General features: G+C 47.8%; 1 protein-coding gene across 3 annotated transcripts in view; it reads right to left on the reverse strand.

Annotated features, from left to right (window-relative positions):
• col21a1 (collagen, type XXI, alpha 1) overlaps positions 1 to 16,851 on the reverse strand; it is a 363,276-nt gene that overhangs the window by 86,919 nt on the left and 259,506 nt on the right. For 2 of the 3 annotated variants that reach the window (XM_038800643.1, XM_038800644.1), the window contains exons 20-22: positions 10,489 to 10,542; positions 9,292 to 9,345; positions 2,101 to 2,172 (exon numbers count right to left, since the gene is read on the reverse strand). In XM_038800643.1, coding sequence (XP_038656571.1) covers positions 2,101 to 2,172; positions 9,292 to 9,345; positions 10,489 to 10,542 — 180 coding nt within the window. The remainder of the gene's footprint in view (positions 1 to 2,100; positions 2,173 to 9,291; positions 9,346 to 10,488; positions 10,543 to 16,851) is intronic. The other variant, XM_038800645.1, reaches the window with a different exon arrangement.

Here is a 16,851-nt window from a genome sequence, read left to right on the forward strand (position 1 = left end):
CTCACAAATATGAAGTCAGCTCAAAGGAACCGGCTGAACCCTGCATCTGTTGTGCGCATTGCCCTCTCCTCCTGTGAATCTGATTGGAATGAGATCGTGAGGACCAATTAGGCTCTCCTATCGTATTAAAGGTAAGTAAAAATGATGGGTTGCAAAGGTCGGTCAGCATGTGTCGTGCAAGTCGGGAGGTGTGAAAAGTGGGTCTGGGGGAAAAAAGTTTGAAAAACAATGGGTTGGATTCTCCGCCAACGGGATTTCCCGCCAGCAGGATTCTCCATTGTGCCGGCAATGCACCCATGCCTGTGGGTTTCCCGGTGGTTTGGGGTGGCCACACTAAGAAATCCCATTGGAATGTGACGGGAACAGAGAATCTCGCTGCTGGCGAGGGAGCATCACCCAGGAAAATGCGGCTGGTGGACTGGAGAATCCTACCCACTGTATTTCATCATACACCTAACTACCATTTAGATGATATAAAGGCTTTGAGGAATGGAAGACAGTTGCAGGCCACAAAATTCTCAGGTTCTGACCTGCTCTTTTAGTCACAGAATTGTGTCAGTATAAGTTGATATTTAATTATTCTTGTGGGCACAGTGATTAGTACTGCTGTCTCACAGCGCCAGGGACCCGGGTTCAATTCTGGCCTTGGGTGACTGTATGGAGTTGGCATGTTCTCCCAGTGTCTGCATGGGTTTCCTCTGGGTGCTCCGGTTTCCTCCCACAGTCCAAAGATATGCAGGTTAGGTGGATTGGCCATGCTAAATTGCCCTTAGTGTCCAAAAGATGTGCAGGTTAGGTGGGGTTAAGGATTAGGCTTGGGATGGACCTATGTATGGTGTTCTTTTGGAGGGTCAGTGAAGATTCGATGGGCAGACTGGCTTCCTTTGGCACTGTAGGGCTTCTATGAAAAACAATACAAGATAAAAATGCTCCTATTTTAGAGTACCATTATGAAATATAGGACGGGATTCTCCGGCTGCGCCCATCTGGTGACTGGAGATTCCCGCCCGAGGTCAATAGACTTTTCCATTGTCCATATCTCACCTATGGCGATCTTGCAGCGGGCGGGGTGGAAGAATCCAGCCAGGTTAATGGTCAAAATCTCATCCAAATAAAAGTTACAAATTTCTTTAAGACTTACTGAATCTCTCAATCTAATACTACTAAACCTGAGAATCTCCCATTTGTGAATTTTTAAAATATTAATGAAGTAGCAGAAATAATCTAGACAGTGTATGTTATCCCCTGATAGCCTGTTGGGTAAACATACTGCCCAGTGAGGTACTGATATGGTAATCAGGAACATGCTTAATTACCAGCATGTTCCTGAGCTAATTCAGTGAGGAAGGCCAGCAGATGTCTGAAATTTGTTTCAAGCTAAGAATGGAAACACATTTTCCAGGATTTCCACTCTTGATCATTATTAAGTGATCCTTTACTGGAAAGTTCATGTGTACGTCGTCACCCAATGTGTGGACAATCAGATTTAATGTGATGCTCGCATTGGACGATAGTCTGTTGACCTCAGTAGACAGCTGGAGAATGGCTGGCACTTGTGGAAAGTGAGTCAGCGTGAGTCAGTGCCCACGGGAGAGGAATCGCAAAAATAAATTCAAATTGTACACTATTTAGATCTTTGATGAATGCAGTAATTTAATGAAAAATGGAACATCATACAGCAAATCAAATTTCCTGGAAATGTTTCTGTTCCCTGCCAATTTCATCCCTCCTCTGGTCTTGAAGACGTGGCTTATTGATTGGGTATGAATCCACAAGAAATTTGGTTCAAATAATAATTAATTTGTGTGTGTGAGACCCAACAATGGTTGTTGGGGAGCGATTCATGCTGAAGCATTTTGACAAATTCAAGGTCAGGTACCCATGAAGACTTCTAACAGAGGTTGGGCGATAATGATAGCAAGAATCCTGATTGATTCCTCACCAATTCAGGAAAGCTGACCACTGCTGTGAAGTTTGGTACAAACTAGGGCTGAACTGACCCTTATCTGTATGTCTCAACTCATGGATAAATTTGTTCAGCCAGAGAGCTTCCTGTGAAGATCATGACAAGGCTAGAAAGTAAGAATGGAAACACTATACCTTTATTCCTTTCATTCCTGGCATTCCAGAATGTCCTGGCTGACCTGGTAAACCTGGTTCTCCTTTACGCCCCTATTTAATACAAAACAAAAGCCATCATTGCTCTTCTTGAAGAACAGCCACGACCAAACGCAACTCTACATTCCTTCTTATGTAAAAGCAAATTACTGTGGATGCTGGACAATCTCACCAGGTCTGACAGCATCTGTGGAGAGAGAATGGAGCTAACGTTTCGAGTCTCACAAAGAGTCATCCAGACTCCATCCTCACTCCACAAATGCTGTCAGACCTAGAATTATAGAATTTACAGTGCAGAAGGAGGCCATTTGGCCCATCGAGTCTGCACCGGCCCTTGGAAAGAGCGCCCCACTTAAGCCCACACTTCCAAACTATCCCCAAACCCTACCTTACCTAATCCTACCTGCTGAGATGGATCGGCATTTTCTGTTTTTGTTCCATATTCCTTCCTGTCCTTTTGGACCCCTTTTAAACATTCAGTTAATCAAGCAGAATGCAAACCCCTACCCGAAAAGATTGACATCATTTGCGTTCAACAATATTCATTTGCACTTATTTGATATCAATTGCACTCAAAAGCAATCAGTTAGCTATCATTTAACATCAATTTCCCCCTAAACCAATCACTTAGCTACCATTTAATATTACATGTACTGTAACTGACATCAATGTCATCAACTGCCCCAAACACAAGGCTCAAACATTTGCAATTAGTAACATCACTTAAGCATTCAAACACCAAAAATGATCACAGGGTGGAATCTTACTACAATTTGACAAACAGTGCGGTTCTCCGGCCTCGTCGCGCTCTCACTCGAGCAAAACCAGGCCGGTGAATAGCGGAAGACGCCAAAAACGAAAACCGCGCCAGCGGCAAACAATTTGCAGTGCCCTGTCTTTGGCCACCCCAGGGCCCGCCCGATGAAGGAGGTGAGGATTCTTAAATCTGGCACCCCTCCGCCAGACTGGGCCCTCTCCCGACGATTGTGGGAGAGCTTTTCCTGAGGAGACACAGAGAGGGCATCATTAGCCACACTCATGGTTCACAGTGTGGGGGAGGGGGTGTGTGATTGTCCAGTGTCCTCACTGGAGGGCGCTCCCCGACTAGTCCAAGAATGGAACCCCATCCTCAGCAGTCCAATCACCTGCTTGACCAACAAGTGCATTGAAGCGCGTTATCGCGACACTCCGCACGTTTGTGGCCTCCGCACTAGCATCATCAGCCACCCCCTGAGTGGGTACCCCTGTTTCCCTGAGAAGTCATCCTTCCAGCTCTGCTCCCCCTCACAAATGTTTGAGTTGTGCAAGCGCTCCAAGATCTAACTGTCATAGACGCTTCCCAGGAAACAGGCACATACCTGCATTATGCGCATCACATGGTCATGAACGGGTTGGACATCGAGGCAGTGGTACCCCTTGCAGTTCATGAATGGTGTCACATGTTGCCATGGAGACTGCAGGGACACATGGATGTAGTCGATCACACCTTGCACCAGGGACATGTTTGCTAAGCGGGCGAAGCCCATGACCCTGGCATTCTGGCTCGCCTGGTCCCGGTCCAAGTTTATATATATGTGGGCCCTCACATACAGGTCATCTGTTACCTCCCTTATGCATTTGTGTGCAGCTGAGCTGGAAATGCCACACAGAGCACCGGAACTGCCCTGAAACAAGCTTCTCGCATAGATGTTCAGAGCAGCGTTAGCTTTAAGGACCATGGAAGGGGGGGGGTGCCTTCCCATTCCATGTGGTGACAGCTCTTACAGAACCTGGGAAAGGTGGTCCACCATTTTCTGTGACAGATGCAGTCTTCTCCAGCACTGAGGCTCCGACATCTGCAGGTAGGACGTCTGGCGTTGGAAGACCCTTTGCTGGTAGTGTCTCCTACGAGGTTCCACCATCGGTGGTGCTGTTCCAGAACAGGTAATGGCCCAGCCTAACCCTCCTCTGCAGAGTCGCTGGTCCTACCTGCATGCAGCGGCACTATGATGTCTCTGCTGCTGCTCGCTTCTTATGAGTATTATAGCCAACTCAACTGGTTCATTGATTCTGCAGAATCATGCACTAAAAAGAGGTGCGTTGAGGATTCCTGACAGAGCCCTGACCCTCGGCCCTTCACACTTATAGCCGGTAGCATGGTGGTTAGCATAAATGCTTCACAGCTCCAGGGTCCCAGGTTCGATTCCCGGCTGGGTCACTGTCTGTGCGGAGTCTGCACGTCCTCCCCGTGTGTGCGTGGGTTTCCTCCAGGTGCTCCGGTTTCCTCCCACAGTCCAAAGATGTGCGGGTTAGGTGGATTGGCCATTCTAAATTGCCCGTAGTGTCCTAAAAAAATAAGGTTAAGTGGGGGGTTGTTGGGTTACGGGTATAGGGTGGATACGTGGGTTTGAGTAGGGTGATCATGGCTCGGCACAACATCAAGGGCCGAAGGGCCTGTTCTGTGCTGTACTGTTCTATGTTCTATATTTCCCCTTTACTGTGTGCCTTGCCACTAAGCCTCACACCCTCTCCTCTTACACTATAGCCACTTTCCCACAGTTGTCCCTCTCAACTCCACCTAGGTGAGGTGCGTGGACCTTCGAGTGTGTCAGTGGCACCTTAACCTCGACCATTGCCCCATCCCCAAACCTGGCATTAGGTGAAAGGGTAGTTGATTGGATGCATGGGCCCTATGTCTGCATCCTCAAAGGAGACCTCAAAGACGCCCACCCCCGTCATGACCTTGAACATGGTGAGTGATGATAGACATCAACATCACACCTTGCATAGGGCACATCAGTGTTATAGAATCATAGAATTCCTACAGTGCAGATAGGGGCCATTCGTTTACACTGACCTTCTGAAAGAGCACCTTACCTAGGTGATAGCCACCGTGCCAATTACAAGAATTATCTTCGTCACGTTAATGCATGTATGAACAATGCTTGGGCCAACACTTCCAAAGAGTTAAAACCTTGGCTTCAATCAGTGGCATTGATGTTTAGCTCTGCAGATTTCATTTGCACAATTTATGAGTCAAGTAAGGGTGAGGTAGCATTTCAGGCATTTTGTGGCAGATGAGGCACAGCTGATTGAATGAAGCCTGCAATTAGGGTGACAAGTACATCCCTAGAGGCCAACCTCATTCTTCCAGGTCACAAGGGCTGCAGAGTTGACAAGCTTTCCATCAGCCACAGCAATCCATTCCAAAACTCATTCTGACAGTGCAACTTCCCTGACAGGTGGTTTTGAACTTCCATATGCAGAACCCTTTGTCTTCACAGCACTGCCTGAGTGTGGAATTCAACTCACACTGCAGTCATCCTCTCCTCAGTAAGAAGGTCTTCATGCCTCATGAAACAGAGATATTGATGTGACCATCAATTCACAAGCCACGTGGTTGGAAGTGAACAGTGGTTTTAATAGTCTTACAACAGAGCCTGCCTGCGACGTGATGAACTGGCAGGCAGACTCACGACTGCAAAGCTTTATACTTCCGGTTAGTGGGAGGAGCCATGGGCGGAGCCAAGGGTGGAGCCTAGTACAAACTCCTCATCTCCCCCTATGGGCAGAGCCGCGCAACTGCTCGTATACCGAGCTAATATGAATACAGCACATCATATAACAACAGTGTGAATTACGCGGAATGTGATTCACCACAGATGCATCCTATTGCTGACTCCCCCACTCAGCCCTTGCAGCCTGTCCGTTAATGGCCACCCAAGAACCTCACAGTCACACCCAGTGCTGATCCTCTGTATTCAGCTTCTCCCACCCACTTTCCAGCTCACACTACAGAAGAGCACTCGTCCAAAAGCGATTTGGACACAAGGCCACCAAAGAGAACATGGGAAGCGCTACCTACATGCCAGTCTTCAAAACCCTTTAAAGCAAATCTTGGCTCGACATGAAGGGTTGGTAAAGCCTGCAAGTGACCCCTGCCCCCGAATTTGTGATACTGAAACGCATCTGAGCCCCGAGTTGAAATTAACTGTGTTTCCCAGTCCTCTCCGGTGCCCCCCGAGCTTGCAACACCTTATAGAATCCCTACAGTACAGAAGGAGGCCACTCAACCCATCGAGCCTGCATCGGCCCTCTGAAAGAGCACTCCAACTTGGCCCACTCCCCGCCTCATCCCCATCTAACCTTTGGACGCTTCGGGGCAATTTAGCATGGCCAATTCACCTAACCTGCATATCTTTGAACTGTGGGAGGAAACTAGAGCACCATCGAGTTGATGTCATCAGATTCAAGTTTAAGTTAGACCGTTGTATAGGGCTCTTGATGAATATTCAGTGATGGGAGAAGTCCCGGAGTGAGTGCTCACTAATGGCATTCTAATGTATTAAATTGAAGTTCCTGGGCATTGTGTTTCATGTTACTCCGTCGGTGAGGGGGGGATGTTAAAAACTGAAAATCGTGATCTTGTCGGAGAGATTCGCATTCTCGCCGGATTTTCCGTCCATCTTGCCGATCCTGCACACGGCTATTGTGGGCTCAAATTCATCCACATTGAGTTTATTTTCCAAATTTCTGAATTTTGATAGCTTCAAACATCTTGGGCGGGATTCTCCCCTACCAGGTGGGGCGGGTCGTACTGGCGCCGAGGCGTGGTGTGAACCACTCCGGAGTCGGGCCACCCGGAAGGGCCACCGCTGGCTGGTGCAGGTTTGTGCATGCGCGGGGGCGCCAGCATGTGCTGGTGTCATCCTAGCGCATGCGCAGGGGGGTTCTTCTCCGCGCCGGCCATGGCAGAGGTTGACAGTAGCTGGAACAGACGAAAAGAATGCCCCCAGGGCACAGGACCGCCCACGGATCAGTGGGCCCCGATCGCGGGCCAGGCAATCGTGGGGGCACCCCCCGGGGCCAGATCTCCCCGTGCCCCCCTGAGGATTCTGCAGGCCACCCGAAGAGCCAGGTCCCGCCGGTACATAACTGGTTTGATTTACGCGTCAGGACTGGCTGAAAATGGACGGCCGCTTGGCCCATCGCAGGGGGAGCCGCTGCCAGCGGCCGGCAAGATTCCTGCCCCCGCAAAGATCTCGGCACCGGAGAATTCCGCAGTCGAGGCGGCGGGGCGGGATTCACGCCGCCTCCCGGCGATTTTCTGATCAGGAGGGGGGGTCGGAGAATCCCTCCCCATAAAACTGAACTAACTTTAGAAAATGCAGATTGATGAAGTACTTCCATGATTTGCTCGATAACTTGAAGCTCGTGCAGCATAGCCCTGACTGGAGGCAGGGAATCTTGGGAAGAAAGAGTCGACCCTGAAACTTGGTACGGGTAGAGGAGAGTTTAGACCCTGAGATTGCGGAGGGGAAGAGAGTTTATATCCTGAGACCTGGAAAATGGGTGGGCGAAACGAATAGGCCCTGAGACTAAAATTTATTAATAACTGATCACATGGTGCTCTCTAGTGTGAACTGTATAGTGGAACGGAGTTTTTGACCTAAATGGAAATCTGAATAAATTCAGATCTTATTTCAGGAATTAATTTCCTTCTATTTTTCAATATAGGTTGCTGAGCGAATTTGATAGCTTTGAGTATGCTGGATAGTTTTGAATGTGCTGGGTATAACTTTGAGTACCCTATCAAACTTGGATGTCAAATTCATTTCAAATTAGAACCTTTGATGCAAATTTGTAATTGAGAGCATCGAGCACACTTGAAAACAAAAATGATGTTAAAATTTTGGGTTTATTAATAAATATTCCCTTGTCATGGCCTTGTTATGATTCTTCAGTGCAGGTTTTTTACGCAAAAAACTTTGAAAAGATTAGGTGATATCTAACAAAGTTAATGTTAATTGAAAGAAAATTTCAATGAATGAGCTAATCTCATGTTTTACAAACTCTGGATCATGATTAGTTTCAGTAAAGTATGAGCCAAACCTTTCATAGCGTTACATGGAAGAGCAATGCAGATTCAGGGGAAGCAGGGACAGAAGTTTGGGTATAATTTAACTTGGATACCAGATATAGTTCAATCTCCATTTAAAGTGATACTGCCCTCATTTTCAGGTATTATTGATTTTACATTATTCTTGGTTGTCAAATGGTAGAATTTTGGAATAAGTGTTGTTTGGACACGGGTTACTATGTATTATAGTCTGAAGAGCTGAGTGTAGCAACATTGGGATGCTGCGGTGTTACAACTCGCAGGTAGGTATAATGACAGTGTGATATGTTTACAGTGTAACTAATGGTTGTTGGGTGTAATTATAATGTGACACATTTCCAATGACACCAGAGTAAAGGGGATATAACTATAGCATGACACATTTACAGTGTCACAATGGCAGGGTGTTATCACTGTGTCAAGTTTACAGTGTCTCCAGTGTCAGGTTGATCTGATTATAGTGTGATAATTTTACATAGGAAGTTTCCATTATGAATATTGACTTGAGAATTTATAACAGGAAAAAGTTGACATGGAAGTTCAACAAACAGATGTCCAGTTGATAAGCACTGATGTTGCTGAGTTCACCTAATCCGATTATGCTGCTGAAGTAAGCATGCAATGATTTTAAGTCTACGAAAATGTGTATTATTTAATAGGTCCTTTCATTGCATAATAATAAGTACACTAAATGTTGTCTTTGGGCGGCACAATAGCACAGTGGTCAGCACTGTTGCATCACAGCTCCAGGGTCTCAGATTCGAATCCCGGCTGGGTCACTGCCTGTGCGGAGTCTGCACTTTCTCCCCGTGTCTGCGTGGGTTTCCTCCGGGTGCTCTGACTTCCTCCCACAGTCCAAAGATGTGCATGTTAGGTGGACTGGCCATACTAAATTGCCCTTGGTGTCCAAAAATGTTAGGTGGGGTTACTGGGATAGGTTGGAGATGTAGGTTTAGGGAGGATACTCTTTCCAAGGGCCGGTGCAGACTCGGTGGGCCGAATGGCCTCCTTCTGCACTGTAAATTCTATGAAATTAACAACCTTGTTGTGCTTTTACAGTATTAAAAGTTGTAACATTTCGACAACCTGTAAAATTTTGAAGCTTTTTAAAAAGTTATTATTATTATTATACTTTTACATTTCCAATTAAATGCAGAAATTCAACAAAACAGATCCTGATTAATTTGCAGAAATACTATTTGGTCCTCAAAAGGTTAATTAGGAGTTAGGTTTAGACAGAATCAAAAAGTATGACAACTTATATCACAATAAATTGTACAATTTTGATCTATTACCTTATTACCATATTGTCCTTGAATACCTTGGATTCCTCGTTCACCCTTGTTACCCTGCAAAACGAAACAGATTGAGCCATTTAACATTGCTAGTTTATGAACTTGCTTCAATTTGACTGCATTAACAAATCTGCGGGTGGCTTCCATGATCCAATGGTTCAAACGGAGAGATTACAATTATCTGTGTTACATTGGGAACACCAGGTTATGGAATTTCTCCTTTTATGTATTCCCTTTATTCTTCATTATTTTATTTTACTTAGTTCCCCTTGTACTATGCAACATTTAGCAACTAAAATAAGCGTGAACCGATCAGATTTCAGGCCTCCTGCAATGTATTTTTGTAACCACCTGATTTCCAATGCTTCTCCTTGGAAAGGAGAGGGTGCTTCCCCTGCAGCTGGCAGACCCTCTCCCAATCAAAACATGCTGCCTAAACATCTGGATCAATTCAAGGTTGAGTGTAACCATCTTCCATTGGATATTAAGGGGCTATTTAGCATGGCCAATCAACTGACCCAGCACATCTTTGGACTGTGGGAGGAAACCGGAGCACCGGGAGGAAACCCACACATGGAGAATGTGCAGATCCTACACAGACAGTGACCCAATACCAGAATTGAACTCGGATCCCTGGTGCTGTGAGGCAGCAGTGCTAACCATTGTGCCACCATGCCACCCTCACTTCCTCACTTCTGACCTGATGATGGAGGGAAGATCATTGATGAAGCTACAGAAGATGGTCAGCCTAGGGACTGATGGGTTTTAGCCAGGAGGTCACTATATGGCAGGTCAGGTCCCATGCCGGCGTCGACACTTAGCCTCTAAAACAGTGAATCCAGTCCTTAGTCTCCAGGATGGAGAATGCTGGCCCAAATATCTCATACCTGTTAGACGGAATTCTCCGGCCGTTTGCTGGTGGCGAGATTCTCTGGTCCGGCCAGCAGCACACCCCTGCCAGTGGGTTTCCTGGAAGTGTGGGGTGGTTTTAATGGGAAATTCCATTGACTGTAGCGGGAAAAGAGAATCCCACCACCAGTGAACAGCATGACAATGGGAAGTAATTTGAAATGAATGCAGTACAATAATGAACATTCTTACAGTTGTTATCACCTCATATACAGCTTCCCGTTAATTAACATGTAAGTGCCTGGTCTTTTGTATTGAAGGTATCTTTATATATACAATATACAATACCTTGGACCCAGGTAGTCCTCGTGAACCAGGTTCACCTGGCAATCCCATTTCACCCTAGTGCAAAAGAAAAAATATTACATTTTTATTGAAATGATAAAATATTACATTTATTACCTTCAGTAATACTTTGCAAAAAATAAAGTGGAATGGCTTAATGCATTTATATTAAATTGATTTAATGACTATTTTAGTCGTGGTAATAATCCATGTATTTTAATGAAGCATTTGTTTCGAATCTTTGCATAGCATAATTTAAAGGGCTATGTATTAAAATAAATTAAAAATGACTGCTCCCTGTTCTGATTTCATCAGAAATAAAACACTGAATGAAAATTGAAACTAACTGTGTGCTGACTAGAAAATAAAGTCTTTATCGATAAAAGAAAAGATGAAGTCATTGTGATTTTAGCGTGGAGTGTACCAGAGGCGCGATCTTCCAGCCACGCGGCGCTGGAAAGGTAGCTCATCGTGGCGCAGCGTGGGCTGTGCAAGCCGGAAGCCTCTGTTCCCGGGATCTACCTGGCTCACAATTCCTCAGGCGATTCAACGTAATCTGGCAAGAGGTTGCGAGGGGAATCCTGCCCACAATGAGCAGGATCAGTTTTTGGCAATTATCCATATTAGAGCCTCACTCTAATGTGCAGATTCCCGAGGTACCTGAGGCTTTGGGATTCAATCCTTTCGTCTCGGGGAGATCAGGGCCGGGATTCTCCAAGCCTGCGGCGGGTAGGAGAATCGGCAGTCACGCCGGAAATTCCTGCCACGCCTCTCAAACGATGGGATACGATTCTCCGGAGAATCGGCGCCAGTCGCGCGTGCACGGTCGATGTGGCGCCGGTCTCAGGCGTTGAAAACGGTCCCTGTGCAACTCTTTGCGGTCAACCGGCCAAAATCAGGGGCTACCAATCGGTGGGCGTGCGCGATCTCAAGGGGGCCTACCTCCTTCGCCGCGGAAATGGCCGCTACGTGCATTGGCGCGGAACAGCCACCACGCACATGCACCTGCGCGGAAATGGCCACCAGGCGCATGCATGGACCTGCGCCGGCAGAGCAGGGCCGCATATCGGCGCCAGAGCTGCGTGTAGCACTCCGGCGCCGTGCTGGCCCCCTGCGGGCCATTGAATCGATGGGCCACGAGGCCCATTGACACCGACGTGCAACACTCCAGTGTTTACACCAGCGTCAACACTTAGCTGGGATTTTCGAGAATCTCGGCCCAGGTATGCGCTGTTTGGTACTGGTCCTCACAAATAGGGACCAGATGAAACGGCACTCATGGGGGTCTCCAAGGGGATCGGAAGCCCCTAGCTGCATGCCCTTTGGGCAGGGTGGTGCCCTGGCACTGCTGGTGCCACCTGGACATCCTGGCAATGCCAGCCTGGTACTGCCAGTCTGACACCTGGCATTTTTTGCACATGCGTGATCGAGCTGGGGTTGCCTCGCATGGGTGTTGGGGGGCGCATGGAGGAGCCAGGGGCCCTCCCATGTTGCACTCGGGCTAGGGGAGGTCAGGATTTTTTTTTGTGGGCCTCGGTGATCAGGACACCATTTAAAAATAGCGTCTCGAACTCTTGCTACAACGGGAATTTCGGGTGAGCGGAGCTCCCCATTGTAAAAAATAGGGCTATATGCGGCCTTGGTCGCACGTTCCCTGTTTAGGCCCCTTATTCAAAGCGAATCGCATTGAATAGCCACGTGTCTTTCAGCACTGCGAGGGCTGGGAAACACGCGGCTAAACGCACTTTGTTCCCTTTTGGGAAGATCTCGCCCCACAACACTGAGATGAGCAGTAAATCCTGCTGGCTGATGGGCTAAAGTCTGCTGCATTAAATTCTTTTAAACATTTGGATCGTTTCAACCGAATTGTTACCTGATCTGAGCCCAAAGCTGACTATGAATGTGTACCTTTTTGACATTAATATAGTGGTGATATTTCATAAAGAATGTAGAGGAATGGCAATTATTTCAATTTCCTGAGGGGTTGGAGTTAGAATGAGTTACACTGAGTTCAAGATGTTTTTCATTTCAGATTTTATTTTTACTCAAATGTAAACTGCCAGGAAAAATACAGTTCTGCTGCTGTATATATATTTTTTCACTGAAATATTACAATAAACAAAGTAGTGAATCAGAACTGAGTTCACTTGAAAAAAAACAGGAAATGCTGGGAAAACTCAGCAGGTCTGGCAGCATCAATAGAGAGAAACAGAGTTAACGCTTTGAGTCTGTATGACACTTTGCGAGCTAATGAGTTAACTTGATCTAGTCCATCCCTGCAAAAATCACAAGCCCCTTGGAAGAAAGTTCAAGGGCACAATGTTAAACTTAGGTCTCACTATATCTAAATGCGCACGATAAAGAGTTGACATGCTTGACCTCGGCAGTCTTGTAATGGAGACAAGCGAAACAATGTATTGAAGCAACTCTCCTGCCTATAATAGGTGAATTTTGATGCTTTGCTACTTTAAAGATACAATGGGTGTGATTCAGGGGCCTCATCACACCCGACTTGGCGAGACCTCTCATGGGATTCGCAATGCTCAAAATACCTTGCAAGATTTAACGAGATCTCACCAGACGTCGCGATCGGGATCTCCCCCCGCTAAACACACTCAAAACAGGACTCTGTCCCGTTGAATCACGCCCAATATGAATGTTGTTGCTGTTGGCAAAGAATTGTATTCCCAACTCTTGGCATACTTGATCAAGAAACATTCAACAACTTATATTTATGTAATGCCCTAACATAATAAAATGGTCCAACACACTTCACAGGAATGTTATAAAGCAAACGTAAATAAATAACCATTTAAGGAGATATTAGGGCAGATGCCAAAAGCTTGGTCAAAGCGGTAGGTTTTAAGGAGCATCTTAAAGGATGAAAGAGAGGCAGAGAGTTGGGGAGGTTTCGGTTTGGAATTCCAGAACTTAGGGCCCAAGGGGCAATGCCGGCCCACCCTCTTGCCCCCCCCCCATTCCAAAACAGCCCGCTGCACTCGCGGGCCTTCCCCGCCCACACAAACCCCAAGATCGACCCATTGACTTTCCTGAAAAAAGACTTAGGGACAAAGATAGGGGGTTTCTGAAACACAAACAGAAACATAGGAAGCACCTTCATTTTCACTGTCTGCACCTGCCCAGCCAGCGACAGCGGGAAAAGTCCCACCTCTTAAAATCCGCCTTCATCCTCTCTGCCAATCTTTGCAGCTGGGCCCAATTCCGTGCCACCTGGATACCAAGGTACCTGAAGCTCGGTTCCACCACCTTAAACAGTAACTTCAGTACCCTCCTTTCCTTCTCTCTAGTATTGAACGGGAACACCTCATTCTTTCCCATTTTCAATTTATATCCCGAAAACCAGCCAAAGTTCCCTGAGATCTCCATAATCCCCCCAATACTGCCAACGGAGCCAAAATATAAATAATAAGTCATCTGCATACAGCGAAACCCAATGTTCGGCACCCCCCCCAACCCACCCCCGGCCTAATTGCCATTGCCAACGTCTCTATCACCAAGACAAACAGCGTCGGGGAGAGCGGACACACCTGCCTCGTCGTGCAGTGAAGTCCAAAGTACCCCAAACTCACTCCCGACCGTTTAATCGGCCCATTCAGCCCACGTGACCAGCCTGGTCTGGGGACTAGCCGCCCCCCTCACCTTCTGATCAGCCATAATCCCTTCTTGAGCCAACCCCCCCTCCCCCCCCCCACCCCGGGCCCTCATCACACACCCTTCCAGGCCCGCCCTCGGATGTCCGCTGCCATCTCTCCCTTCCCAACTGTACCCATGTCAGCAACCCTCCCCCCCCACCCCAAACAAAGAACTAACCCAAAACCTCCCCAAACCTTCCTCCTGATAACACCCCACCTCACATCCGTTAACTAGCCCGTCAAGCAAGCGTGGTGGCCCTCGCCCAAGGCCTCTACCTTCCTCTCCCCCCTCCAGTCCATCCCTCCCTTCCTCCTCCCAACCACCAACAAACAAAGAATAATAAAAGGCACACTCACCATCGTCGCTCCCCTGCCAAAGTCCACCCAAACTACTCACCCCGTACATTTTACCATAAACACAAAGGTCCTCTCTCAAAGTTCAGTGTTCTCACCCGGTCCTCATCGCCTTCTCTGGCGAGTCAAAATAAAACTCCTGTTCCTGATGTGTCACCCACAAACGGGCAGGATACAAAACCCCAAACTTCACCCCCTTGTTGAAGAGGGCAGCCTTTATTCAGTTGAACCTGGCTCTCCTCTTCGCCAATTCCGTACCAGGTCTTGGTAGGCCCACAGCTCACTCCCTTCCCAGGTGCACCTCCTGGTCTGCCTCAGCCGTTTCAAAACCTTTTCTTTATCTAGGAAACCATGCAGCTGCACCACCATTGCCCTTGGCGGCTCTCCCACCTGCAGCCTCATCGTCAGCGCCCTGTGCAGCCGATCCACTTTGAGGGGCCTGTCAAAGGCCCCCTCACCCATCAACTTCTCCAGCATCCTCACCACATACTGTCAGCCACCCACTCCCTCGATGCCCTCAGGCGTCCTGACGATCCACAGGTTCTGTCTCCTGGAGAGATTCTCCAGGTCCTCCAATTTCTCTCTCACATTCTTCTGGCTGTCCAAGACCATCCCCAACTCCACCGCCAACTAGGCGATCCGCTCCTCTTGCTCCCCCACCACCTCCTCCAGACCCAGCAGACTCTGAGCCTCCAGCCTCTGCTCCACTCTCTCAATCGCACCTCTGAGTGGCTACACCACCTTAGCCAGGTCTTCCGAAGCCTCATTCCTCTGCTGCTGGAATTTTCCATTCAAAAACTCCACCTGCTGCTCCATCAACCATTGGGTGGGCAGCGCTGCCCCCTTGTCCTCTGCACAAGCCCTCCGTATACACAGGATCTGCTCAGACAAGGAGGAGCGCAACAGACACCTACAGATGCTGAAAGATGCCCTCGTACGAACGGGATATGGCGCTCGACTCATTGATCGACAGTTCCACCGCGCCACAGCAAAAAACCGCACCGACCTCCTCAGAAGACAAACACGGGACACCACTGACAGAGTACCCTTCGTCGTCCAGTACTTTCCTGGGGCGGAGAAACTACGACATCTTCTTCGCAGCCTCCAACACATCATCAGCGAGGATGGACATCTTGCCAAGGTCATCCCCACACCCCCACTACTGGCCTTCAAACAACCGCGCAACCTCAAACAAACCATTGTTTGCAGCAAATTACCCAGCCTTCAGAACAGCAACCACAACACCACAAAACCCTGCCAGGGTAATCTCTGCAAGACATGCCAGATCATCGACATGGACACCACCATTACACGTGGAAACACCACCCACCAGGTACGCGGCGCATACTCGTGCGACTCGACCAATGTAGTCTACCTCATACGCTGCAGGAAAGGATGTCCCGAAGCGTGGTACATTGGCGAGACCATGCAGACACTGCGACAACGAATAAACGGGCATCGTGCGACTATCAACAGGCAGGACTGTTCCCTTCCAGTTGGGGAACACTTCAGCAGTCAAGGACATTCAGCCTCTGATCTCCGGGTCAGCATTCTACAAGGAGGCCTTCAGGAGACGCGACAACGCAAAATTGCTGAGCAAAAACTTATAGCTAAGTTCCGCACGCATGAATGCGGACTCAACCGGGATCTGGGATTCATGTCGCATTACATTCGGCCCCCACCAACAAGCCTGGACTTGCAGAGGCCTACCGACTGAACTGGCTTGGGACAATTCACACCTCTTTAACCTGGAGTTACCTCTCTCTCTGCATCTTTGATGATTTGATTGCCTGCAGGTGCTCGCATTCCGGGGCATCTCTGACTGTGTCTATATAAACATTTCTGGAACAAGCCTTTCCATTCACCTGAAGAAGGAGCCGTGCTCCGAAAGCTCGTGTTTGAAACAAACCTGTTGGACTTTAACCTGGTGTTGTAAGACTTCTTACTGTCTTAACCTGTGGCACATTACAAAAATGTCCTTCTCCATCTGCTCTCTTTATTGCGGCACTTCACATCCTCTGATTCATACACTGATTTCACCAGAGGAGTCTTACCTTCCCTGGGCACTCAGGCACCATTTGCACTCAAAAAGCCCCCCATATGGGTGGGGAAGGACCAACAAGCTCCACCTTGAGCGGGAGCCACCAAATGTGTGACCACTCACTCCACGGCCGTCACTGGAAGTCGCCTAGTCCGGGTTAGTTCATTAAATCTGTTGCAATTTCATAGTTTTACTTTTGTAAGTGGAAATACTGCGAATTCAAATGCATATTGTCTTTCATTTCAACAGGAGCTGGGCAAGGAAAATTAAAAACCAATTAGACTCACCCAAATTTGTTTGTTTCCCTTTTTGATGGCT

The sequence above is a fragment of the Scyliorhinus canicula genome, chromosome 6, assembly GCF_902713615.1.
Source record: "Scyliorhinus canicula chromosome 6, sScyCan1.1, whole genome shotgun sequence".
NCBI lineage: Eukaryota > Metazoa > Chordata > Chondrichthyes > Carcharhiniformes > Scyliorhinidae > Scyliorhinus > Scyliorhinus canicula.